Raw genomic sequence first — 27,514 nt, forward strand, 5'->3', positions numbered from 1 at the left:
CATCTTGTCCCTGGGGTTAGTTCTGCTTGACTGTGGCCTATGCCTTTTTTCCCTGGGTGAAGTAGTTAAGCCTTTTGGGTTGCTCTCCTCCTGCTTTAGGAAGAAACGGAGCTGCCTGGTGTCCAATGAGAGGGTACAGCCCACCATGTGGAGTCTACACTTTATTTTCACCTAGTGTCAAGCCTCTATGTGGCAAGGCCTATACCCTGTGTCCCACCATCCCCCAATGTATATGAGAGATTTTATAGCACGTACAAATATTTTCATTTTTTCACCTTTCATACTGTTTTTGTCTTTCCATTCTTTACGCGGACCCTGCTTTTTAGCCTGTCACAGGCTCACTTTCCATGTCTGCCTGTACTTAGCTTAAAACTGCAACTTAACAGGACTCTTTATTCCACATTGCCATTGTGCTAACCCTCCAGCTAAACAACTCAGAACCCTATAAATGATCATCCCTGAAGCAGAGATGAGAGCTATGGCTTCCAAATGGAAGCCACATGTAGAATGGACAGGTCACCACTTTTAGCCGCTTCATCGCTTTCAAAGCCTGAAGCTAGTTCAAAAAGACTGACCGTGTGCACAGCAAGTCGTTTTGACAGTGCGGTGAACATGCTCATCCTTTTTATAATCTCTTTCTGAAGATCTGTTGCGTGTGCACATACCCTTATAGGTGCAGTGAGAGTGTAAGCAGGGTGCCGGGTCTGCGGGTCCTGTATCGGGCACGTTACTCCTGCTGCACGGTGTTTGGCTGGTGTATCGTGTCTGTTTAGGGAGGAGGAAATAGATAGGGGTCTGTAAGCTGCATGGGGGGGACCAGGGCTGTGGAGCCGGTATGCCAAACCTCCGACTCCTCATTTTCCATGACACCGACTCAGACGCCACCAAAATGGGCTCCGACTCCACAGCCCTGGGGAGAGGGACACACGCAGCCTTTCAGGTACAAGTAGACGTGCCTGATTTGGCACCATCCTTGTCCATGGGCTCTGATGCCGCAGAAGCACGCACCACAATAAAGCAGAGCTGCAACACCAGACACTGAATTGCAGAGGATCGAGGGGAATTTATTATTATTAGTCCCTGGACAAGTTATACAAAAGGCATTGTATGCAGTAGACGATTTTGGTTAATGAGGTCCATTGACAATGTTATTTCACCGCTCCAATCCAGAGGAAGAAGTGGCCTCTTGTGTAATATACAGTATAGTTCTTCTGATTCGCTATGACGCTGATCCCATGGTTACGACCACAAGCAGCTGTCACTATATGAGAGGTCGTAACCATGGATACTTAAGATACCACAATGTCCTGCACAGGAGGTAAACAATACAGTGAATCAGGAGAACTATACTACATTTCTAATTGGAGGTATTACTTTTACACCTACTACATATTGGGATAGCACCTTGGAGATGGGAATATTACTTTAAGCTTAAAAAACAACAACAACAAAAAAGTACAGACTGCACCGAAACCGATTTCTGATTTATTCAGATGTTCCATGAGGCATGAACAGTAAAATTATTAGAATTATTCTCTTTTTTTGGTTGGATCAGTAAAACCTGAATACTTTAAAAAAAAAAAAAAAAAAAAGTAATATAGGGTGCGGGGCGTGACGTCCTGGTGGGTTTCAGACATGATAAAAGGTGCGAGCTGTCGTTTCGGAGAGGTCGTCGGAGTGCAAACAAAACCCTACTGTGATCGGTATCATTCACAAACGCCAAAACAACCGGAACTTAAATTAGGCTTCCTGTGTGGGACAAGGGACCGAGTTCTGCCACGTGCCCCTTTCCGTTACTGTACTTGTGTGGTACCCAGGCCCACGGCGCTGGCGTAGGCGGACAGGATGTCGATGACTTGCTTTGTTTCCAGGGTGAGTCGAGCCTCGGTTAACCAGTCGTGGGCCACCCGTCGGGGTTCTCCTCTCAGCTGGTTGACAAGTTTTGCCGCCAGCTCCAGGTCTCCGTGTTCGATGCAATAAGAGGCGTAAGAAAGTAATTTAAAGGTGTCCAGGTCTGCGGCGGTCAGCTCGCCAGGGGGGTGCAGCTGTTTGGGCTCAAACATGAGGATGGACTGTATGTAGGAGAGGAAGTATTGGTACAGACTGTTTCTAGTTTCATCTATCAGCGCCACCCGGCGGGCCAGATTACGGACGGTATAAAAGCGGGCTCTGAGCGCCTCCTCGCTGTAGATGCCGCGCTGCAGGGACTCTTGGGGCAGAGCGGCTGTCAGGGCTTCTGTAAATTCGTTGTTGGAGCAGCTCGCTCTTATCCCCTGGACGGCGCCCTCTAGGGGTTCGGTGGGGTGTTCACCTGAGGCGGATCGCAATGTAAATTTTAAGGCTTCGATGGAGAGCCACAAGTGATGGGCTTTTCTGGCCTCTTCTTCGGCGACGGCGTGTCCTGCACCAGAGCAATACACAAAGGTGTTATTAGAGCAGAGACCCCCCCCCTCCCCCCCCGAGGCTGGACGTAAACACCCCGAGGAATTAAGGAAAAGTGCATATAAATAGAAAAAAGAAAAAAAAAAAAATACCTCCCACATCTAACCACAGCCACCACCAGGGGGAACTCACTGTATGCAGCAGAATAATGAATGAGTCTGCACTCGTTTCATCAGCTCCCCCTAGTGGTGACTGCAGGCAGCCAGAATTCCAGAATTCCATCATTTAGGCCTATGCAGAGGATCTGGGGCTGTGAACACGACCAAGATAAATGAAGAACTCTATGAGCACAAATTCTGGACCTACCAATGTAAATGTTTATCTAACGGCACAAAATGACTGTTCAAACCAAGCACAGGAACTAATAGAAACAGTGCATTAACAAATCCATTGCTGCGTTTGCCAGAAATAGTTCTATATGTATTTGTGCCAATGAGACACGGTGTCCCCCCCCAGGCCGAACAGCATCTTCCTACGCACTCGATTTCTGTCCTTGAAGAAGACGGAGATAAGAGGGGAAAAACAAATACATGCGAAGGTTGCACTGAGAAACTCTGCCACGCCCAGGATGCACCGAGCACTTCATTAGCATATCTAAGTAATGAATAACTTCTGCCAAATGCAGCAGTGGGAACTGAAGCTATGACTTATGTCTCTTACACATATAAGATGAAGTGCTTGGTTTGAGTAGTCATTTTGTGCAGCTAGACTCCCTTTAAAAGCAAAACTTGGCTATCGATGTTTCTGCTAAGAAATATGGGTATTTGCAATCGATACGAGTGCACAAAAGGCGGAAGTCGTCCCCCATATCAGGCCGGTGTCAGCGCAGACCTTTACCAATCACTAGAGGAAGCAGCTGCAGCGATCTCACGATCAGACACTAAAGGCCTCCGTACACAGATGGGTGGCAGATGAACGATGGCTCGGCCGACTCTCCCATGCACACGAGCGCTCTATGAGTCAGCCACCGACAGGCATCTCCGCTGATGATTCATCTCAGGGAGAACAATGATCGGCAGCCCAAAAAATTGCACATCAACATCTCCCCGACCATCACTTTACCAGCGCCCCCCAATACACGAGACCGCCGGCTGAGCCTGTCGATATTGGGAGTGCGGCCGATGTTAGTCTAATGTGTGGGGGCTTCTAGATTCGCTACGGTTACCGGATTCCCTCTGTGAATGGGATTACTATTACTTACTTGGAAATAATCCATGATAGTAGCAGCCAATTCCTTGCACCTACATAAATCACGGTCTACAAGTAAACGCTTACCCTCCACAGCTTCCTCGATGCCCTTCAGCCGGGCGTAGGCCGTGTTAATATCCAGCGTGAAGCCATCGACCTGCTCCTGAGTCAGACGTCTGAACTGCATCTCCTGCTCTGACAGCTTCTCGGAGAGGGACTGTAGGTGAGAAGCACAATGTCAGTCCGGTCCTGCTAAAGCCCGGGTCAATCGCCAACCCCAGAGCTGGGTACCGGGCCCACCTGATGGAACTCAGCCTTCAGCTCCTGCTCCTGGACCCCCAGGACGTCGCGCAGGTGGTCAGTGTGCGCGGCTGCCTGTCTGCGCAGCTGAGTCCTCATCTCGGCCTCCATCACCTCCCGCACTTCTTCCGCCTGAAATGGATCAGAATTAGGCTTTTATAGGATTTCTAACAGGCAATGCAAAAAAACAAAAAAAAAAACAAAAAAAAAAAAAAAAGGACTCCCCTCTCTGCTCGAAACACGCACAGCAGGAAAGGGCTGTCCATCCAATCACTAACAGGATGGCCCCGGCCGTACCTTCTTGTCCTGCTCCAGCTTGATCTCGGCCCGGTAATGCTCCAGCGATTTGGACACGGCACTTTCCAGCGCTCGGTTATTCTCCAGCTTCTGCTTCTCTAGTGCAGCCTCGATGTGCTGCTTTTCTCGCACCCGGTACTCCGCCAGCTGCTTGTGTAACTGGTCGATGCGGCGGTGGGCATGGGCAATCAGAGAGTTCAGGTCTTCGGTGCTCAGCTTGCCGGCTGCACAAGACAAGGCCAATAATATATACAGATGGTGGGGCGTACGGTCACTTTTATTTTCACACCGCAGGTAATGGGCAGGGGACGACGTCACTTCCAGTTTAGCTTCACTTGCATTACTTCGATATTGGAACCTTTTACTCCAGTCCCATCGCACAGAGCCTGGCGTGACTGCGTCGGACGGGTACCCCAATAGCCGACACAAACTCAAGACAAACTTGCAAAGATGTTATAATTGTAGTTGTAGGGGAGCGATGAAAAAAAAATAAGGTCGCCTTTCATTTCCAGCAGCAGTGACTCTACACAAGTGGTCACACAGCAGACGATGGACAACCCATACTTGTCTGAGGGGTCTTTAGAGGATAAGCTCTGGTGGACCTCCAGCGATCAGCTGTGATCGGTGCAGAAACCTGGCAGTAAGCGTGCAGTTTCTCTGCAGTGCCACCGCAGGAGAAATTACGTATTACACGTTCAAATCAATGTGTTATCTGTGTAACACAGGACGGGGCAGGCGGAGAGCCCCTTTGTCTGATATTTGTTCAGGATGAACGCACGTTCTGCCCAGTCGCAGCGATATCGGCACGTGGATCCGCAGGCATACGCGACTCCATTACTTACTCATCTGACCAGCACATTACACGGAGGGAGATACAGGGGGACGCAGACAGACACGGTGTGACATGCAGAGGACACAGGTGTAGAGGACAGGAAGGTGTCAGTGTTAGGAGACAGGAGCAGAACTCACCTAGATCGGAAATCTCTGAAACAGAAAAAGGAAGGTTTAGAGAGGTTAATGCCGCTCCGCGGGGCTAACAAGACTCTACGTGCAGAGAAGCCACAACCCCCATCCACCCGGCGTACGTCCCCATTCATGCCCGTCACATACAGGTGGTCATCCACGATCCCACCCCCCATTTTTACTGTGCACTCTGAGGTGCCAATGTGATTTCTGAAATTTTAATTTAGCTCCCCCCAAATATGAGCTAGCGAGCAGCACAGGGAGGTACGCTGGAAGCCGAGGAAAGACAACGCCAGGAAGAGCGGAACAGACCCCCGTAACAGACAGTAACACTAAGCATGTGTGATAAATGGAAAGCCTTACAGCCTTATTCTGTCCTTCCTCTGCGGCTCCTCCTGGAAATGCAGGCGTCTAACCAGAAATACTGACAGTGTAAACTAAGGAAGCAGCCTTGTAAGGGAGACCGCAGCGCAGGCCTGCCGGGAGCAAGCAACGTCCATGGGGAGGCTCAGACAAGAGTGCTGGGTGTCACTGGGAGGCAGGGACATGTCCGCGACCACCAGAACCTCCTACCTGCCAGCAGCCCCCCCACAGGTCAGCCTGCTCTCATCAGAACTACACAAAATGTGGGAGGGTCACACGGCAGATGCAAAAAGGGTGACATGCAGCAATGGGTGCGATCCCCCAGCACACCGGAAACCGCCCCCCCCCCCCGTGTGCCATGTACTTATTAACTAGTAACCTGGGACACATGGAGAGAGGGGAAACAAGCAAAATCCCTGCACTGTTAAGCCAGTAACATGATACATTACTCTAGTCGTGACCCCCATGTGCTGACGCCATGTATCAGAGGAGGGAACTGCGCTATTGTCTGTCCTGGCCCAAATGACAACTGACGTCACCCAAACACATTGCATCATTCATCCGCCACCTACTTCTCCTGACTACTCCTGTAGCCAGGCATATGCTGATCCCCCCTCTGCCACCACCTGCTTGCTGCTGCTCCTCCTACTCCAACACCTCAAATTCTGCTGCTCCTGCTCTGCCCTCCTGTACCCTGCTCCTCCGCCACCCTCCTCCACTCTGCTGCTCCTCCTGCTCCGCTCTCCTGCACCGTTACTGCTCCTCCCCCCCCGTTGCGCCACCGCCCTGCTGCACCCTGTTCCTCCTTCCCTCTACTGCTCTTCTTTTGCCCTGTTCCTCTTCCCCAGCACTCCTGAAATCTGCTGCTGATCCTCCTCCCGTTTCTCCTTCTTCACCCTCCGACAGTCTGCTGCTCCGCCACTCCCCTGCACCTCCTCCTTGTCCACTCCCCTGCACCCTATTCTTCCTCTACCCCCCCGCTATGCCTCCTCTGCACCTTGTTCCTCCCCCTGCACATTGATTTACATAGGACTGGCGTATGGCGTTTTCTATCCTCTAGACTGTAGAGCAGGAGCTTCATATACGACTGACAAGGACCCCCTACCAATCCTACGGATGACAGGGCAGCCACTGACCACCGGCCCGTGCAGGGCATTGCATCTGGCCTGCTCCATGTACATGAGGCTGTGCAGCCGTTCCCTGTGTCCCTCTCATTCCCAGGATTGTTGGGGGTCCCCCAGCGATGGCCTTACCGATTGTACATGAGATTCCCTAGCAGCAAATATCACTGATGCCGCCTCGCACAGTGGAATCTGACGGATGAAGTTGCCACCGTGACCCCCCCGACAGCAGAGGACCATCTGGTAACCCCCATAGACATTGGTCTATCAGCGATCCCTGTGTACATGCCAGCAGCGGAAAGTTACCACCCGCAGAAGCGTAACCCAACTACATGCAGTGTGACCACGCTGACCCCCACACTAACATTTTCCAAATTATCCCCCCACTGTGCCGCAGACATGATGAGGTCTGACAGGAGGCATCACAGAAATTCAGACATATCCAGAAGCAAATTCAATGCTTCACCCCATGAAGACCCCGGCAACCTCTGTCTCCTGCTTTACTGGGCGTCCCACGCACCAAACTGCTCCTCTCCTAGTTGTGACCTTTTGCAGACATTTCTATGATGCCGAACTCTGACACGTGAGACGTCCTCAGCACCGACATTATATAACTGGTCTGGTGAACGCCGGCAACGTGTTTGGGACACAAGACACTTACTGAGCCCTTTCCAGCCCGGCTGCACCTCCGGCGTGATACTATCCAGCTCCTTCTTGAAATCTTCTCGGGCGGCGGCCACCAGCTCGTGGTACTGGGCCACGATCTTCGCTTCAGACTGAGCAGACTGTACCTGCGGCGACAAGGCGAGAGTCAGACACCGGAGAGTAACGATACCGTGAGGATCACCGCGTGTAAAGCTGGACAAAAAAAGAAAAGCATAGTCGGAGATGTAAGTAGGTCACACGGCTAGGGGTCTAGGAGCAGTTCAGCGGGGGTCTCCATCTCATTCACCACCTGCATCACTTAAAAAAAAAAAAGTGGTGTCGGAGGAGGAAGCGGTCATGTGGATAAATCAAGTGAGTGGAGCCATCTTTCAAGGTAGGAATGTACGCTTTATACAGCGCATGGGTGGTCAAGCGAGGGTCCCTCTTGGCACAGCGGGGGCTGCAACAGAAAGGGGCTTAGGCTACTTTCACACATCCGGTTTTCAGCATCAGGCGCGATGCGCCGAAAAGTGTAAAAACTGGATCCGGCGCCTGTTGCCACCGGATCCGGTTTTTCCCCCATTCAGTTTCATTATTGCCGCATCGCGCCGGATACCTATGCGGCGTATCCGGTTTTTGCCTGATCCGGCAAAAACAGCCTGTCCGGCGTCTGGAAAAAACGTTCCATGTAACGTTTTTTTGCAGCGCCGGACCGGCTTTTTCCACAGCGCATGCCCGGACTCTGTGAATGTTAACCCCACAAGTGCCCGGCGAGAGAGAGATCTCTGTCACCCGGACACTTGTGAGAGATCTCTCTCGCTGGGCACTTGTGGGGTTAACACTCAGTGTCTGGGTGAGAGAGAGATCTCTCTGTGGGGTTAACCCCACAAGTGCCCGGCAAGAGAGAGAGATTCTCTCGCCTGGACACTGAGTGTTAACCCCACGTCTCTCTCTCTCTCCACCCCCCCCTCCCCTCACCTCCCTTTCAGCAGCTGTCTCTCTGGCTGCCTCTGTCCACCTCCTCCTGCGGCTCCTTTAAATCTTGTCCGAGCCGTATCAGACGCCGCACACACATCCGGTGTCACGGCTGCAGGCCGGATCCGGCGGCCCGGCTTTTCGCAGCACGCCGCCGGACCCCACACACCGGATGTGTGAAAGTAGCCTTATACATTTCCTAGCACAATATCACAATTTATTGCTTTTCTTCCCTTTCAATTTTTGCATATACAGATGCCAGATGTTTTTTTCCCCTTTGATCCTGGCAAATCCTGGAGGATAGGGTGGTCATCTGGTGGGCACACGATGATATGTACATGCAGTCACCGCGCCGTAACGACCCAGGGACCCTGATTTATGGGTGCAGTAAGGGGTTAAGATTAGTGTTGAGCATTCCGATACCGCAAGTATCGGGTATCGGCCGATACTTGCTGTATCGGAATTCCGATACCGACTTCCGATATTTTTTCAATATCGGAAGTCGGCATTGGAATCGGAAGTTCAAAGTTGATTGACAGCCTGACGTCATCATGATGCGCGGTGTGTGCGCATCATGATGCGCCGTCATTTCGGGCCTTCCGGGGGGTCTCTGCCGGCCTGCCGGGGGGCTGTGCCGGCCTGCGCCGGCCTGCCGGGGGTCTGTACCGGCCTGCCGGGGGGCTGTGCCGGCCTGCCGGTGGTCTGTGCACCCTGTGGGGGTCTGTACCGGCCTGCCGGGGGGCTGTGCTGATGTCCGGGGGTCTGTGCAAGCATCGTCCGATGGGACTACAAGTCCCATCTGGCGATGCCTGCTACCATGACAGTGATTGACACATTAGCCAATGATGGGACAGTAGTAGTCCCATCATCCGGCTAATGTGTTAAATGTTAAAAAAAAAAAAAAAAAAATACTACATACATACATACTACATACATACTACATGCTACATACATACTACATACATACTACATACATACCACATATATACTACATACATACCACATACATACTACATACATACTACATACATACCTACCTTCCGTCATTGGATTCATGCAGCCCGTAGAGAACGGCAGCAACAGCTGATGCTGCAGTTCTCTACCCAAGATCGTCGTGGGACACACTCGTGGACTGCTTCGGATCGTGGGTGAGTATTTTTGTGGTTTGTTATGTTAATATTTATTCCGTAAAAGACAATGGCTTCGGGGAACAATGTGACAAGTATTGGTAAGTATGTTACTCTATGTTATATGTACTGTATGTCTATGTATGTATTGTATGAATGTATTGTATGTATGTAGTATATATGTGGTATGTATGTAGCATGTAGTATGTATGTAGTATGTATGTAGCATGCAGTATGTATGTAGCATGCATGTAGTATATATGTAGTATGTATGTAGCATGTAGTATGTATGTAGCATGCATGTAGTATATATGTATGTATGTAGCATGTAGTATGTATGTAGCATGTATGTAGTATGTATGTAGTATATATGTAGTATGTATGTAGCATGTAGTATGTATGTAGCATGCATGTAGTATATATGTAGTATGTATGTAGCATGTAGTATGTATGTAGCATGCATGTAGTATATATGTAGTATGTATGTAGCATGTAGTATGTATGTAGCATATATGTAGTATGTATGTATGTAGCATGCATGTAGTATATATGTAGCATGTATGTAGCATATATGTAGTATATATGTAGTATGTATGTTGCATGTAGTATGTATGTAGTATGTATGTTGCATGTAGTGTATATGTAGTATGAATATAGCATGTATGTAGTATGAATGTAGCATGTACACTCACTGGCCACTTTATTAGGTACACCTGTCCAACTGTGTGTTAAGACTTAATTTCTAATCAGCCAATCACATGGCGGCAACTCAGTGCATTTAGGCATGTAGACATGGTCAAGACAATCTCCTGCAGTTCAAACCGAGCATCAGTATGGGGAAGAAAGGTGATTTGAGTGCCTTTGAACGTGGCATGATTGTTGGTGCCAGAAGGGCTGGTCTGAGAATTTCAGAAACTGCTGATCTACTGGGATTTTCACGCACAACCATCTCTAGGGTTTACAGAGAATGGTCCGAAAAAGAAAAAAAATCCAGTGAGCGGCAGTTCTGTGGCCGGAAATGCCTTGTTGATGCCAGAGGTCAGAGGAGAATGGGCAGACTGGTTCGAGCTGATAGAAAGGCAACAGTGACTCAAATTGCCACCCGTTACAACCAAGGTAGGCAGAAGAGCATCTCTGAACGCACAGTGCGTCGAACTTTGAGGCAGATGGGCTACAGCAGCAGAAGACCACACCGGGTACCACTCCTCTCAGCTAAGAACAGGAAACTGAGGCTACAATTTGCACAAGCTCATCGAAATTGGACAGTAGAAGATTGGAAAAACGTTGCCTGGTCTGATGAGTCTCGATTTCTGCTGCGACATTCGGATGGTAGGGTCAGAATTTGGCGTAAACAACATGAAAGCATGGATCCATCCTGCCTTGTATCAACGGTTCAGGCTGGTGGTGGTGGTGTCATGGTGTGGGGAATTTTTTCTGGGCACTCTTTGGGCCCCTTGGTACCAATTGAGCATCGTTGCAACGCCACAGCCTACCTGAGTATTGTTGCTGACCATGTCCATCCCTTTATGACCACAATGTACCCAACATCTGATGGCTACTTTCAGCAGGATAATGCGCCATGTCATAAAGCTCGAATCATCTCAGATTGGTTTCTTGAACATGACAATGAGTTCACTGTACTCAAATGGCCTCCTCAGTCACCAGATCTCAATCCAATAGAGCATCTTTGGGATGTGGTGGAACGGGAGATTCGCATCAGGGATGTGCAGCCGACAAATCTGCGCCAACTGTGTGATGCCATCATGTCAATATGGTCCAAAATCTCTGAGGAATGCTTCCAGCACCTTGTTGAATCTCTGCCACGAAGAATTGAGGCAGTTCTGAAGGCAAAAGGGGGTCCAACCCCTTACTAGCATGGTGTACCTAATAAAGTGGCCAGTGAGTGTATGTAGTATGCATGTTGTATGTATGTAGCATGTAATTTTTTTTTTTTATTTTTTTTTTTTACATTCAACACATTAGCCGGATGATGGGACTACTACTGTCCCATCATTGGCTAATGTGTCAATCACTGTCATGGTAGCAGGCATCGCCCGATGGGACTTGTAGTCCCATCGGACGATGCCTGCACAGACCCCCGAAGCCTGCACAGCCCACCGGCAGGCCGGCACAGCCCCCCGGAGCCTGCACAGCCCCCCGGCAGGCCGGCACAGCCCCCCGGCAGGCCGGCACAGTCCACCGGAGCCTGCACAGCCCCCCTGGCAGGCCGGCACAGCCCCCCGGCAGGCCGGCACAGCCCACCGGAGCCTGCACAGCCCCCCTGGCAGGCCGGCACAGCCCCCCGGCAGGCCGGCACAGACCACCGGAGCCTGCACAGACCCCCTGGCAGGCCGGCACAGCCCCCCGAAAGGCCCGTACAGACCCCAGAGAGGCTGTACAAGGGAAAAACAGGATTTTTCTTATTCCGATACTGGAAGTCCCATAGACTTGAATGGGACTTCCGGTGTCGGAATCGGCGATACCGATACTTTTTTTTTTTTTAAGATCGGCCGATCCATTCCGATCCGATACTTTGAAGTATCGGACGGTATCGCTCAACTCTAGTTAAGATAGAAAATTGATGTGAGACCCAAACTATTGTACTGTGAGGAATTATAACCCTTCACCCTATACACTTGTCATGTGTAGTCACCATATATGGTGCCTCGGGGTCCGGTCCTCCTCCCCCAGTATGGCCACCATGAACCATGCCTTGCCAGCATAGGAAAGTCAGGAGAATCGCGATTTGGACTTACCACTATGCTTCTCTCGCCATCTTGGAAGCAGGGTGACGTACAACAGTATCAGTGAAGGATAGCGGATGGCAAACAGGTAAGGTGACTATTATACATGACAAGTGTCAGGGCTGCGGGTCCCTTGAACTATGTCCGTTTGCTGCAGACTCTTCACGTCCACTATCCCTCAGACTCTTCACAATAAATTGGACACCATATACCTGCATGTGTTACATAGGCCACATTGTACCTTTTTAACCACGTTATCCAGGTCCACGATCATACGATGCAGATTCTCCTCGGCTGACATGATGTGAGGTTTGGCACCATTGACTGAGTTCTTCTTTGTGTCATCAATGACGCTCCGCATCCGCTCCAGCTCTTCCCTGAAGCAAGAAATAAGACAACGTCAATGACGCGCCAGTGGGGAATGTATCGGGAGAAACTTTATGCCTATATAGCGCAGGTAGTGTCACGGGTACAAGATACTTCCAGCTTATATAGGACGCGCAGAACCGGCTGATACGAACTTTGCTTTGAGAAGGGCATCAGCTGCTTCATCCACAGCTTTGCTGCGCACCTTCAAGGCATCCTCCAAATCCCGCCACTGCAAAGACTTCTGCTCAGCCGAGACCTGGGGATTAGAGGAGGCCGCCGTCACCAGATAGGAGGAAGCCGTTCACCAGACAGCAGCACTCCAGCCACACAGAGGTAGCAGAGCTGGGTGTGCACTCACCTGGGTGTCATCCATTGCTTCACGCAGCTTCTGGGCATGAAAGCTGACCGCCTGTACAGCCGACTCCTGGGAGGTGATGGCCTGGAGGGTGACTCGTGCCGTGCTGCTCAGCGCCTCCTCTAGCAAAGCGGCTACAGCTGGAGGGACAAAAAGGAGGATATATATATTTAAAAAAAGCCAAGCATTTGTCTCTCCTCAAACAGCCCAGTATTTCACAGCTCTCCAACTGCACAGGAGAAAGCCACAATGTGGGAATTACATCAGGCTGGACCTTTACAATTCACAATTACGACTTACATTCAATTTTTTCTTTTTCTTCTTTCTCCTGCTGGATGAGACGGGCGGCCACCTCCTCCGCCGGCCGTTCCTTCAGGTGGTGAGACTCCTCATGGTCACACTCCTTACATTGTTCTGGGAAGAAACGAGAGGACGAGGTCAGATGAGCGATTCTGAACATTACGAGCAGTAGACGCGCAGATTAAAATGAAGGCGGCAGCAAAGTTTGGGTTGCTTATTTTTCAATCCCCTCGCAGCTGCCCCTACGTTTCTGACTTTGGACATATCCATTTAGGACTATATAGAATAGTGACGATTAGTGCAGGTGTTGTGCTCTTACCTGCCCCTGCAGGGTGTTTCGGCTTGTGGTCTCCTGCCTCGGACACTTTGGGACCCTCTTCTTCATGCACCGCAGACGCCGGGACGGAAACTGCATCACCGGTGGCAGAAATGATCTGTGCTACGTGTGACGAAGCTGCAACGAAAAAAAGTGTAATAACGATAGAAAAATAACCGGGATAAAAAGGCAAAATAAAATAAATAAAATTACTTTCGGCGGTTTCCCCAGGAGCAGGCGTGGCCTCGATACTTTCTTTCTTGGGTTGTTTAGACTCCTTCATCACTTCCGATGCTGAAGAGATCTTTAGTGGACCGGAGGCTTTCACCTACAAGGAAACAAAATGGCACATGACCAATCATACAATATTACCCCCTGGGGGACATCTGGATAGAGAGAATATAATTTAGTATTTTCATGAAAATGGCAGGTCTGCAAGATGCAAATGTGATGACATCTTACAGCTACGGGAGCCAAAGTGCAGTGACCGGTCTGAATTGTGGCCAAGGCCATCCACGCTTCATTGGTGAGGGTCTGACCTGCAGTACCCCTACCAGATCTGCAGAATGTGGTCTATGATTGGGTCCCGTGACCGTGCTTGGGACCGCGGAGGTCAACCACAGCTCATCTCTAGTGCCAAAAACTACAAGCACGTGGCCGTACCCATCTCCACTCCGGCAGGGAACCCTAACTCTTACGAATTCCTTCCATGCGGCCGCGAGCCAACTTACTGGTTTCTTCGGCAGTGGTACGTTATATGGCGCAGCTCCTAGGACAAGCTCAAAAAGTTTGTCAGAATAGGGAACAGACTTCTCCACGCTGTCACGAAATTTCGGATCCCACTTTGCATAGAGTACAGTGCCCCCGACGCCCCCACCTGCAAAAAGGAGGCCGGCAGCCACGATCTTCCCAGCAGAGGGCCTGCAAGAAAACAAAGGTGTAGTTACTGCGACTATGGACGGCGTCACGTGGATCTCACACAGGAGGACAATGCCGTAACCGAGGCCTCGGTGTACGTGCCGGGCTCATGTTACAGAGAGGGTGAGCGGCGGCCGTCAAGGACACGGCGGCTGCAGAGCTGCACAATGCGGGACCTGAGCCTCTGTTCGCTTAATCAACTGCACAATGCAATTGTACTGCAGTGTACTGTGAAGTTGTCGATCTCCTATGAAGTCCGACCATAGCGTCAGGATGGTCTTCACAGGTGTACCAAGATGGAAGACACGATCGTGAGGTGCTGAAGAGACAACATGGCAGCTGAGGACATTGCAACTTATCAGCAACCACAATCACATGTCGCAGAGGCCCGATTGGGACAAGAGCGTCATCCACCACGTGGGAAGCTGGTAAAACACTGGTGTGACACTAAGCAGCGTCATTTCAGAGGTTAGATTGTTATGATCGGAGCCGGCTCGGATCGCTGCGGATTCGGCTACTCTCACACAGAGAACATGGATCCATTCGTCATTCCTGACACCTTGACAAAAGTCATCAACCCTAGAAAACCCCTTTAATGATAAGGACCTGAAGTGGACTCTACCCCTGAAGTTCACCCACTAAGCAAAAAATGTACATAAACTGGTAATGGCCATACCCGGATGGTGGGGTGGAGTACGCTCTTGTAACCCGGAGCGGGTTATGTGCCGTCTTCATACACAGGCATTCCTACAAAAGAGAAGAAGAAGCGTCACTAATAACCAAGGCCATCCATTTTGCTTCCCCCCCTACAAATCCTGCTACAATGTACAATTGGAAAGGGAAAAAACAGAAGTCTGTAGAAATTATCTAAAACATTCATGATGGCGTAATACACTGCAGTCCCGGGGGTCCCTCCGAGGAAAAGTGTGACGTGATGGGATAATATAATACAGGCAGGACCCCGGGAGCGGAAAACATTCACTATATTGAAGATGAAGAAAAGCTCTGGATATCGTGTGGGTGTAAGCATGGTGCCCGGTTGGGAACACTTTTGACCTGGCTTCTGAGTTTGGGCTCCCTCTGGTGGTTGCTGCTGGTAATGGAGCTGGTCTGGCTGACAGAAGTCAATCACCTGAGGAGGATGATTGGAAGTCAGGTGTTACACACTGGAGAGATTTAAGTGAGCAACCTTCCCTCAGTTGTTGCCGATTTGGTTTTCTTCCTGAGCATTTTGGAAGTCTGCTTGCCTCCTGCTTCGTCCTGCATCTTTCAGATAAGTTATTTGTCTGCTTGAATCTTTTCGCATTTGATCCATTTTTTGCTTTCTCTGATTTCTGCTTTGCTGGTGTGAGTTCAGCCTTGTTCCCTGCTGGGACCTGTGCTGGACTCCATATGCCACAGCTCATATCAGTCTTTTCAGTATTTCTAGTCCCCTTTTATATCAGGATCTTTTGTTTTGTGTCCAGTTCACACCAGAGTTCTGATTTAGTGGGGGGAGAGGTCGTGTGGCCTCAGTATTTTTGCATATCAGATGTGTTGGATTTTTTCTTAGGGTTTTTGCGTGATTGCAGACAGTATCCTTTCCTGTTCTATCTATGGGCGGCACGGTGGCTCAGTGGATGGCACTGCAGCCTTGCAGCGCTGGAGTCCTGGTTTCGAATCCCACCAAGGACAACATCTGCAAGGAGTTTGTATGTTCTCCCTGTGTTTGTGTGGGTTTCCTCCAGGTTGAAGAAAATAGGGGGGGAAGCCAGCACTGCTTAAGGTTAGAACGCATAAATTGGAGTGCATATGCACATAATATCCAGCTGTATTCAAAAATGAGATATTTGGCAAAAAAAATGATCAATTCAATTGAGCCACCCCGCCGCGCCAAGGCAATCTCATGTGGGGGGTCCTACTCTACATTTATAATAAATACTGTGCCATTACGGCCTCCTAAGAGCATGACCACATCTAGTGCAATCTGTACCTGAACATTGCTGGATCGCTCCCATGAAGCCAGATGAAACAAGTGCAGATGAAGGCCAACCAGGTCTGGACACAGACATATCAGGATTGACCTCCACACGTTGCCCAACCAGCAAACATAGATGAAGGGCGATATTGGCCCGGACACAGGTGCACAATTAAATAAAGCTTGGGGCAGGGCGGGGCTGCCGTGTGTGTGCACAGCAGCCTAGATCCATCATAATGCTGCCACCACTGCTGCCGTGCACGCTTGGCTATGTCCGCTATAAATTTTTCTGTGTTCATTATGATGGATCTAGGCTACTGTGCACACACACGGCAGCCCCGCCCTGCCCCAAGCTTTATTTAATTGTGCACATGTGTCTGGGCCAATATCGCCCTTCATCTATGTTTGCTGGTTGGGCAACGTGTGGAGGTCAATCCTGATATGTCTGTGTCCAGACCTGGTTGGCCTTCATCTGCACTTGCTTCATCTGGCTTCATGGGAGCGATTCAGCAATGTTCAGGTACAGATTGCACTTGATGTGGTCATGCTCTTAGGAGGCCGTAATGGCACAGTATTTATTATAAATGTAGAGTAGGACCCCCCATATGAGATTGCCTTAGCGCGGCGGGGTGGCTCAATTGAATTGATTAATTTTTTTGCTAAATATCTCATTTTGAATACAGCTGGATATTATGTGCATATGCCCTTCAATTTATGCGTTCTAACCTTAAGCAGTGCTGGCTTCCCCCCCTATTTTCTTTCCTCCAGGTTCTCCGGTTTCTTCCCACATTCCAAAGACATACTGATAGGGAATATAGATTGTGAGCCCTGCCGGGGTCAGTGATGATGATGTGTGCAAACTGTAAAGCGCTGCGGAATATGTTAGCGCTATATAAAAATAAAGATTATTATTATTATCTAGACAGTTTGGGCCCCATCATTTGCTTGCTGTTTTCTGCCTGTGTTTTGCGCCTCATCTTGTCTCACCGGCAATATATGTTTGGGGGCTATCTATTCCTTTGGGGTTCTGCTCCGGGGCAGTTTAGCTTTTCCCTTTCTCTCTTTAGGCTTAGTTAACTCTGTGGCTGTGCCGAGGTGTCTAGGCCATCGTAGGTACGTCCCACGGCTAATTCTAGTTGTGTTGTCAGTTTAGGGGTCTGCAATCCGCTAAGTTACCAACCTCTCTGGTTGCCTAGTCTATTCCCCGACTATCCTCCTCGGTGACCTAATCACGACAGTGCCCGATGCTCGCCCGCCGAGCCGCGCTCACTCATGTGCATGCGATAAAGAACAAGGGAGAGGAGCGACGTCTGCACTTCTTCCACGCCCGAAAAAAATAACACATCCAGCGCTCTCTTCTCATGACATAGTAATGATCCGCCGATACATGTCGGGCTCATGCAGACTAGCGCCAGGCAAACCGTGCAAAGAAAAGCCGACAGATAAAACGGGAAAATGACCTGGGAGGAGATGAGCGTGACCTGGTACCATTTCGGGATCGATGTGTCTTTTTGATCGCTTGATGCAGCCTTTTTTTTGGGGAATTGCGGCCACCAAAAAAAAAAAAAACTTAATTTTTATGTTCCAGATTTTTTGCCGTTTACGGTGTTTACTAATCAGGCTAGTTGCTTTTATATGTCGATAGATCACACTTTTCTGAATGTGGCGATACCACATACGTGTATTTTTTTTTTTTAAATGTCTTCATTTTCAATGTGGGAAAAGGGGATGACTTGAACTTTTTTTTTTCCTTTTCATATTTTTAAAAAACTTTTTTTCTGTTCTTGCTAGTCCCATTAGACGACCAGAAGCTGCGGTCGTCCGATCGCTTGTGCTACGTGCAGCGAGGCCGCTGTATATAGCAGAAACCACGGTCTCCTTTGAGGCTTGACCGCTGGCTGGAGCTTCCTGATGACAGGCACCGGGGTCATCAGCTGACCCCTGGCTGTCAGGAGAACCTACTGGCGACCCGCGATCACGTCATGGGCGGAGACAATGAGTCTACATCAGGGGCACATTTATAAGATTAAAGTGGGCGCCGGCGATGAGCAACAACGTTTCCAGCACATGACAGCGGATTTCATCAGCCCCTAACAGCTGTGGGATTCCACTTTTTTTTTCGTAATTTCATCGCATTTTGAATTTTTTTCCCGTTTTCCAATACACTATGAGGTCAAACCAATGGTGTCGTTCATAAGTACAACTCGTCCCACAAAAAACAAGCCCTCACACGGCCATATTGACGGAAAAATAGAAAAGTTATGGCTCTGGGATGAAAGGGAGTGAAAAAAAACAAAGACTCAAAAACGGAAAAACCCAAGTGGTGAAGGGGTTAACCCAACCATTTCTGTGCGCCATATAATGAACAGAAAAATCTTCAAACCACCCAAATTACTTTGCACACAGCTGTATGTATATTATACCGTGTATATATAATCATTGTATTACTACTGGTATACTATACATGTGTATATGTGGGCAGTTTCCCTGATTAGCTCACCCATCAAATTTTAGTCTTATGTCTGTAAATCAGTGATTGAATGTTTTTGAGCATCTGTTTAAATATAAATGTGACTTTTTACTTGACATCTGAGCATTATTTTGTTGCTGGCACATCTGTTTTTTTTAAACAAAATAGCAAAATGTCTTTTTTTTCTATATTTTTTAGTCTCCCTATGGGAGTTGAACTTGCTGATCGCGTGCACGTTTTATTTCACTTAATTTCTCCAAATACCGAGCTACTAATCTCTTATTAAACCTCGCCACTTTGTAGGAGCACTGCGATGGGGGCAATAGAGACCTCTTGAAGGAGCACCACGATGGGGAGCAATAGAGACCTCTGAAGGCACAACCGTGATGGGGGGGCAATAGAGACTTTTGAAGGGGCACTGTGATGGGGGGCAATAGAGACCTCGGAAGGCACAACCGCGATGGGGGGGCAATAGAGACTTTTGAAGGAGCACCGCAATCGTGGGCAACAGACTTTTGAAGGAGCATTGCGATGGGGGACAAAAGAGACCTCTGAAGGAGCACCGCAATGGGGGGCAATAGAGACCTCTGAAGGAGCACCGCGATGGGGGGCAATAGAGACCTCTGAAGGAGCACCGCGATGGGGGGCAATAGAGACCTCTGAAGGCACAACAGCGATGGAGGGGCAATAGAGACTTTTGAAGGAGCACCGCGATCGTGGGCAATGGAGACTTTTGAAGGAGCACCGTGATGGTGGGCAATACAGACCTTTGACGGAGCACCGCGATGGGGCAATGATGACATTTGTAGGAGCACCGTGATGGGGGCTATAGAGACCTTTGACGGAGCACCGCGATGGGGCAATGATGACATTTGTAGGAGCACCGTGATGGGGGCTATAGAGACCTTTGAAGGAGTACCGCGATGGGGGGCAATAGAGACCTCTGAAGGCACAACAGCGATGGAGGGGCAATAGAGACTTTTGAAGGAGCACCGCGATCGTGGGCAATGGAGACTTTTGAAGGAGCACCGTGATGGTGGGCAATAGAGACCTGTGAAGGAGCACCGTGATGGTGGGCAATGATGACATTTGTAGGAGCACCGTGATGGGGGCTATAGAGACCTTTGACGGAGCACCGCGATGGGGCAATGATGACATTTGTAGGAGCACCGTGATGGGGGCTATAGAGACCTTTGAAGGAGTACCGCGATGGGGGGCAATAGAGAATTTTGAAGGAGCACCGTGATGGGGGCAAAAGAGACCTTTGTAGGAGTACCGCGATGTGGGGCAATAGAGACCTTTGAAGGAGCACTGTGATGGGGGCAATAGAGACCTTTGAAGGAGCACTGTGATGGGGGCAATAGAGACCTTTGAAGGAGCACCTCGATGGGGGCAATGGGGACCCCAAGTGGGAAAACACTTGCTATTGCAATACAGTACAGACCAAAAGTTTGGACACACCTTCTCATTCAAAGAGTTTTCTTTATTTTCATAACTATGAAAATTGTAGATTCACTCTGAAGGCATCAAAACTATGAATTACCACATGTGGAATTATATAATTAACAAAAAAGTGTGAAACTACTGAAAATATGTCTTATATTCTAGGTTCTTCAAAGTAGCCACCTTTTGCTTTGATTACTGCTTTGCACACTCTTGGCATTCTCTTGATGAGCTTCAAGAGGTAGTCACTGGAAATGGTCTTCCAACAGTCTTGAAGGAGTTCCCAGAGATGCTTAGCACTTGTTGGCCCTTTTGCCTTCACTCTGCGGTCCAGCTCACCCCAAACCTTCTCGACTGGGTTCAGGTCTGGTGACTGTGGAGGCCAGGTCATCTGGCGTAGCACCCCATCACTCTCCTTCTTGGTCAAATAGCCCTTACACAGCCTGGAGGTGTGTTTGGGGTCATTGTCCTGCTGAAAAATAAATGATGGTCCAACCAAACGCAAACCGGATGGAATAGCATGCCGCTGCAAGATGCTGTGGTAGCCATGCTGGTTCAGCATGCCTTCAATTTTGAATAAATCCCCAACAGTGTCACCAGCAAAGCACCCCCACACCATCACACCTCCTCCTCCATGCTTCACGGTGGGCGCCAGGCATGTAGAGTCCATCCGTTCACCTTTTCTGCGTCGCACAAAGACATGGTCGTTGGAACCAAAGATCTCAAATTTGGACTCATCAGACCAAAGCACAGATTTCCACTGGTCTAATGTCCATTCCTTGTGTTCTTTAGCCCAAACAAGACTCTTCTGCTTGTGGCCTGTCCTTAGCAGTGGTTTCCTAGCAGCTATTTTACCATGAAGGCCTGCTGCACAAAGTCTTCTCTTGACAGTTGTTGTAGAGATGTGTCTGCTGCTAGAACTCTGTGTGGCATTGACCTGGTCTCTAATCTGAGCTGCTGTTAACCTGCGATTTCTGAGGCTGGTGACTCAGATGAACTTATCCTCCGCAGCAGAGGTGACTCTTGGACTTCCTTTCATGGGGCGGTCCTCATGTGAGCCAGTTTCTTTGTAGCGCTTGATGGTTTTTGCCTCTGCACTTGGGGACACTTCCAAAGTTTTCCCAATTTTTCGGACTGACTGACCTTCATTTCTTAAAGTAATGATGGCCACTCGTTTTTCTTAGCTGCTTTTTTCTTACCATAATACAAATTCTAACAGTCTATTCAGTAGGACTATCAGCTGTGTATCCACCAGACTTCTGCACAACACAACTGATGGTCCCAACCCCATTTATAAGGCAAGAAATCCCACTTATTAAACCTGACAGGGCACACCTGTGAAGTGAAAACCATTTCCGGTGACTACCTCTTGAAGCTCATCAAGGGAATGCCAAGAGTGTAAAGCAGTAATCAAAGCAAAAGGTGGCTACTTTGAAGAACCTAGAATATAAGACATATTTTCAGTTGTTTCACACTTTTTTGTTAATTATATAATTCCACATGTGTTAATTCACAGTTTTGATGCCTTCAGAGTGAATCTACAATTTTCATAGTCATGAAAATAAAGAAAACTCTTTGAATGAGAAGGTGTGTCCAAACTTTTGGTCTGTACTGTACATGTCGGAAAAGGGTCAAAAGTATTGTGTTTCATACTGGCTATTTTTGTGGGGGAGGGAAATGTTATGTTTTTTTTAACTTTTTTATATTAACACAAACAAAACAAAAAACAGTGATGCGCTACAGAAAAATCATCAATGGTTTATCAGCCACTTTCTACCTCGGGGGCCATCGGTGACTCAGACTGTGACCCATCCTTTATTTTTCGCGCTCATCCCTGTCATCTCCAGTAGGACCCCAGTCACACTGGCTGCAGTGCGCTGCGTTACGCATTCCTCCGCCAGGCAGGGCTGGGGCACAGCTGAGGAGTCACTGAGGCCTGGGAGTGACGCCCACTACAAGGTCACGTCCTCCTGAGGGTAAATGCGGCCAGTGTGTGACCTGAGCTGCTGACAGGCCGGAGCGGAGCCCCCGGGAGGCGCCCCCGCGGCACACACCGCCCCGCAGCGCTGCCCCTCCGCACACCGCCCGCACTGCCAGTATCTGTCCTCAGGACGTACACTAAATGCCCCATCCGACCTACCTAACCCGAGCTTTCCTATTGGATAAGCCGCACGTCAATCACAGATAAGCTGCATTCCATTGGCCAGTAGGCACGTCGCTCACGTAACTCAGTTGAAAGGTCATTGAACAAGCCAGTGATTGGGTGGATTCGTTTTTCCAGAGTGATGTGATTGGTTACTGACATAACCGGGACCATCTCCGATTGGCTGATGGGAGCAGTAGTCCGCTGTGCTCTGTGCGGCCCGGTGTAACGCCGCCAACCACGGGCGGCACAGACATCTCCCTGCCGCCGCCCGGTATGAGACGTGCCCGCCACTTCCGACACCAGCGCTGCTCGGAGCCAATACCGCGCTTTACCGAGGACTCACCTTAGCGAGCAGCGCCGCCCGGGCCTTCCTGCACACCCGCAGCATGGTCCCTGTTGTAACGGGGAGAAATCAGTCCGGTGTCCGACTCAACACAACATATCCCGGCCCGGGATGAATGAGACTAGTGACCGCGCAGCCGAACTGACACCGCGCCCGCCTCCTCGTCTGACCACGCCCCCACAAGGCGGCAGCAGCGTGACTTTTTTTTTCAACAACTTTATTGAACATTTCATCTGACGCGCAGCGCCCTCTAGCGATGGATAGTATTAACCCTTTCAGAACAGGGCCTTTATTTTCTTTTTTCCCACTTTTGTAAGAGCCGCATCTTTTTTTTTAAACTTGTTTATAGATCGGATTTTTATGGAGGCGGCGAGCCTCTGCTAAAATCATATTTGCAATTCGGTTTCAATAAAAATTTTGCGCCGTCCGCCTTCTGTGTTGTTATGTGCTGCGCTGTTTATTGCAGGCTGCGTAATGAGTTAACTGAGAATCTGTCAGTGAGCTTGATTGGTGCTCACACCACACCTAGCAGTTTGGGTCAGGCTTATGGCTGCTAGTCACAGTACGCGCTCCCTAAGACTAAAAGCCGATGGCTCCTGCACCACGGTGATATGTTCCTCTACAGGGGCGTAACTACCACTGGTCGCAGCAGCGGGCCGACGGGGAGTCAAAGGCCCAGCAGGTCAGATCATGATATCTCCCATCCGTCCCCATTCTCGCCGGCCAGTCCCGTTTTTGACCCTCCCGCGTCCGGCCCGGGACTCTATTCTTCCTGCACTGCACTGAGCCGCCACGCCCTCCATCCTCACCCTCCCAGACAGACCCACCGCAGCCCCCTCACAGCCTGCAATGACGTCCTAGGCTGCTCCCTTCTCTGTGCGCACAGGACCTGTGATGAGGTCACAGGAGGGGAGGAGTCAGGGGTCACATGATCAGGGGCCTCAGTGTCTGCAGGACTCTGCTGTGCTGGTTGTCATGGTGCTGGATGAGGTAAGTTTCTGTGTGGGGTCAGGAGGGGTTTACAGGGAGGATGTAGCAGAGCCGTGTGTGTACGAGGTGTACGGAGCGGGGCCGCGTGTGTACGAGGAGAGCGGAGCCGCGTGTGTACGAGGAGAGCGGAGCCGCGTGTGTACGAGGAGAGCGGAGCCGCGTGTGTACGAGGAGAGTGGAGCCGCGTGTGTACGAGGTGTACGGAGCGGAGCTGCATGTGTACGAGGTGTACGGAGCGGAGCCACGCGTGTACGAGGTGTACGGAGCGGAGCTGCATGTGTACGAGGTGTACGGAGCGGAGCCACGCGTGTACGAGGTGTACGGAGTGGAGCTGCATGTGTACGAGGTGTACGGAGCGGAGCCGCGTGTGTACGAGGTGTACGGAGCGGAGCTGCATGTGTACGAGGTGTACGGAGCGGAGCCACGCGTGTACGAGGTGTACGGAGCGGAGCTGCATGTGTACGAGGTGTACGGAGCATGTGTACGAGGTGTACGGAGCGGAGCCGCGTGTGTACGAGGTGTACGGAGCGGAGCCGCGTGTGTACAAGGTGTACGGAGCGGAGCCACGCGTGTACGAGGTGTACGGAGCGGAGCTGCATGTGTACGAGGTGTACGGAGCATGTGTACGAGGTGTACGGAGCGGAGCTGCATGTGTACGAGGTGTACGGAGCATGTGTACGAGGTGTACGGAGCGGAGCCGCGTGTGTACGAGGTGTACGGAGCGGAGCTGCATGTGTACGAGGTGTACGGAGCGTGTGTACGAGGTGTACGGAGCGGAGCCGTGTGTACGAGGTGTGAAGAGAGGAGCTGTGTGTGTACGAGGTGTACGGAGTGGAGCCGCGTGTGTACGAGGAGAGCGGAGCGGAGCCGTGTGTGTACAGGTGTGAAGAGAGGAGCCGCGTGTGTACGAGGTGTACGGAGCGGAGCCGCGTGTGTACGAGGTGTACGGAGCGGAGCCCGCGTGTGTACGAGGTGAGCGGAGCCGCTGTGTATGAGGTATATGGAGCAGAGCCATGTGTGTACAATGTGTATGGAGCGGAGCTGCATGTGTACGAGGTGTACGGAGCGGAGCTGCATGTGTACGAGGTGTACGGAGCGTGTGTACGAGGTGTACGGAGCGGAGCCGCGTGTGTACGAGGTGTACGGAGCGGAGCCGTGTGTGTACAGGTGTGAAGAGAGGAGCTGTGTGTGTACGGAGCGGAGCCGCGTGTGTACGAGGTGTACGGAGCGGAGCCGCGTGTGTACGAGGTGTACGGAGCGGAGCCCGCGTGTGTACGAGGTGAGCGGAGCCGCTGTGTATGAGGTATATGGAGCAGAGCCATGTGTGTACAATGTGTATGGAGCGGAGCTGCATGTGTACGAGGTGTACGGAGCGGAGCTGCATGTGTACGAGGTGTACGGAGCGTGTGTACGAGGTGTACGGAGCGGAGCCGCGTGTGTACGAGGTGTACGGAGCGGAGCCGTGTGTGTACAGGTGTGAAGAGAGGAGCTGTGTGTGTACGGAGCGGAGCCGCGTGTGTACGAGGTGTACGGAGCGGAGCCACGCGTGTACGAGGTGTACGGAGCGGAGCTGCATGTGTACGAGGTGTACGGAGCATGTGTACGAGGTGTACGGAGCGGAGCTGCATGTGTACGAGGTGTACGGAGCATGTGTACGAGGTGTACGGAGCGGAGCCGCGTGTGTACGAGGTGTACGGAGCGGAGCTGCATGTGTACGAGGTGTACGGAGCGTGTGTACGAGGTGTACGGAGCGGAGCCGTGTGTACGAGGTGTGAAGAGAGGAGCTGTGTGTGTACGAGGTGTACGGAGTGGAGCCGCGTGTGTACGAGGAGAGCGGAGCGGAGCCGTGTGTGTACAGGTGTGAAGAGAGGAGCCGCGTGTGTACGAGGTGTACGGAGCGGAGCCGCGTGTGTACGAGGTGTACGGAGCGGAGCCCGCGTGTGTACGAGGTGAGCGGAGCCGCTGTGTATGAGGTATATGGAGCAGAGCCATGTGTGTACAATGTGTATGGAGCGGAGCTGCATGTGTACGAGGTGTACGGAGCGGAGCTGCATGTGTACGAGGTGTACGGAGCGTGTGTACGAGGTGTACGGAGCGGAGCCGCGTGTGTACGAGGTGTACGGAGCGGAGCCGTGTGTGTACAGGTGTGAAGAGAGGAGCTGTGTGTGTACGGAGTGGAGCCGCGTGTGTACGAGGAGAGCGGAGCGGAGCCGTGTGTGTACAGGTGTGAAGAGAGGAGCCGCGTGTGTACGAGGTGTACGGAGCGGAGCCGCGTGTGTACGAGGTTTACGGAGCGGAGCCGCGTGTGTACGAGGTGAGCGGAGCCGCGTGTGTATGAGGTATATAGAGCAGAGCCATGTGTGTACAATGTGTATGGAGCGGAGCTGCATGTGTACGAGGTGTACGGAGCGGAGCTGCATGTGTACGAGGTGTACGGAGCGGAGCTGTATGTGTACGAGGTGTACGGAGCGGAGCCATGTGTGTACAAAGTGTATGGAGCGGAGCTGCATATGTACGAGGTAAACGGAGCAGAGCCGCGTGTGTACGAGGTGTACGGAGCGGAGCCGCGTGTGTACGAGGTGTACGGAGCGGAGCCATGTGTGTACGGAGCGGAGCCGCGTGTGTACAAGAGGTGTACGCAGTGGAGCCGTATGTGTACGAGGTGAGCAGAGCCGCGTGTGTATGAGGTATATGGAGCAGAGCCATGTGTGTACAATGTGTATGGAGCGGAGCCGCGTGTGTATGAGGTGTACGGAGCGGAGCCGCGTGTGTACGAGGTGTACGGAGCAGAGCCATGTGTGCACAAAGTGTATGGAGCGGAGTTGCATATGTATGAGGTAAACGGAGCAGAGCCGTGTGTGTACGAGGTGTACGGAGTGGAGCCGCGTGTGTACGAGGTGTACGGAGCGGAGTGCGTGTGTACAAGGTGTACGGAGCGGAACCGTGTGTGTACGGAGCGGAGCCGCGGGTGTGTAGGAGGTGTTCGGAGCGGAGCCACGCGTGTACGAGGTGTATGGAGCGGAGTCGTGTGTGTACGAGGTGTACGGAGCTGAGCCGCGTGTGTATGAGGTGTACGGAGCAGAGCCGTGTGTGTACGAGGTGTACGGAGCGGAGTGCGTGTGTACAAGGTGTACGGAGCGGAACCGTGTGTGTACGGAGCAGAGCCGCGGGTGTGTAGGAGGTGTTCGGAGCGGAGCCACGCGTGTACGAGGTGTATGGAGCGGAGTCGTGTGTGTATGAGGTGTACGGAGCTGAGCCGCGTGTGTATGAGGTGTACGGAGCAGAGCCGTGTGTGTACGAGGTGTACGGAGCTGAGCCGCGTGTGTACGAGGTGTACGGAGCTGAGCCGCGTGTGTACGAGGTGTATGGAGCAGAGCCGTGTGTGTACGAGGTGTACTGAGCAGAGATGTATGTGTATTTTGGCATGGGGGGGCCCATTTGAAAGTTCGCACTCGGGCCCATAACTTTGTAGTTACGCCACTGTTCCTCTCCAAGTAGCTGCATCTACAGCCACACAGCATTGTAACCATCTGCGCACCCCCTATACCACCGGGAAAGTGTCATGGAGAGCAGATGAAGAGATAAACTATAGATTTGGCCTGTGATAGTCTGGCCGCCAAAGAGGAAGGTGGAACTCTGCAGGATGTGGCAGAATAGGCCTGAGGGGTCAGTTCTGCTGAGCAGAGTCCTGTGGGCTCCCAGCAGCATGTTAGTCAGTCCTTAAAATAATGTCCCCAACCTG

General features: G+C 50.9%; 1 protein-coding gene across 2 annotated transcripts; it reads right to left on the reverse strand.

Annotated features, from left to right (window-relative positions):
- Positions 1-1,456: 1,456 nt before the first annotated feature.
- IMMT (inner membrane mitochondrial protein) lies at positions 1,457-22,983 on the reverse strand. Of its 2 annotated transcripts, XM_073562072.1 has the most exons (15): positions 22,783-22,983; positions 15,100-15,170; positions 14,237-14,426; positions 13,719-13,833; positions 13,509-13,643; positions 13,190-13,303; positions 12,893-13,029; positions 12,687-12,790; positions 12,407-12,542; positions 7,336-7,465; positions 5,197-5,211; positions 4,228-4,451; positions 3,931-4,062; positions 3,718-3,847; positions 1,457-2,401 (listed from the first exon to the last, which is right to left on the reverse strand). In XM_073562072.1, the coding sequence occupies exons 1-15, from the start codon at positions 22,825-22,827 to the stop codon at positions 1,794-1,796; spliced, it is 2,286 nt and encodes a 761-aa protein (XP_073418173.1). In that variant the 5' UTR covers positions 22,828-22,983; the 3' UTR covers positions 1,457-1,793. The 2 variants fall into 2 exon arrangements, with proteins under 2 accessions (XP_073418173.1, XP_073418174.1); XM_073562073.1 differs by lacking the exon at positions 5,197-5,211 and having other exon boundaries at positions 22,783-22,982.
- Between the last annotated feature and the right edge of the window lie 4,531 nt (positions 22,984-27,514).

Source organism: Dendrobates tinctorius, unplaced genomic scaffold (genome assembly GCF_039654945.1).
Source record: "Dendrobates tinctorius isolate UK_male_01 unplaced genomic scaffold, ASM3965494v1 ptg000334l, whole genome shotgun sequence".
Lineage (NCBI taxonomy): Eukaryota > Metazoa > Chordata > Amphibia > Anura > Dendrobatidae > Dendrobates > Dendrobates tinctorius.

Bases quoted from the DNA above. Each gene is read 5' to 3' on its own strand.
- IMMT (XM_073562072.1), bottom strand. From the start codon at position 22,827: ATGCTGCGGGTGTGCAGGAAGGCCCGGGCGGCGCTGCTCGCTAAG. The intron at 13,030-13,189 runs GTAAGTCGTAAT...TTGTCCCTCCAG, and splicing joins AGAAAAAGAAAAAATTGAAT to CTGTAGCCGCTTTGCTAGAG. The intron at 2,402-3,717 runs GTAAGCGTTTAC...GCTCTGGTGCAG, and splicing joins CATCGAGGAAGCTGTGGAGG to GACACGCCGTCGCCGAAGAA.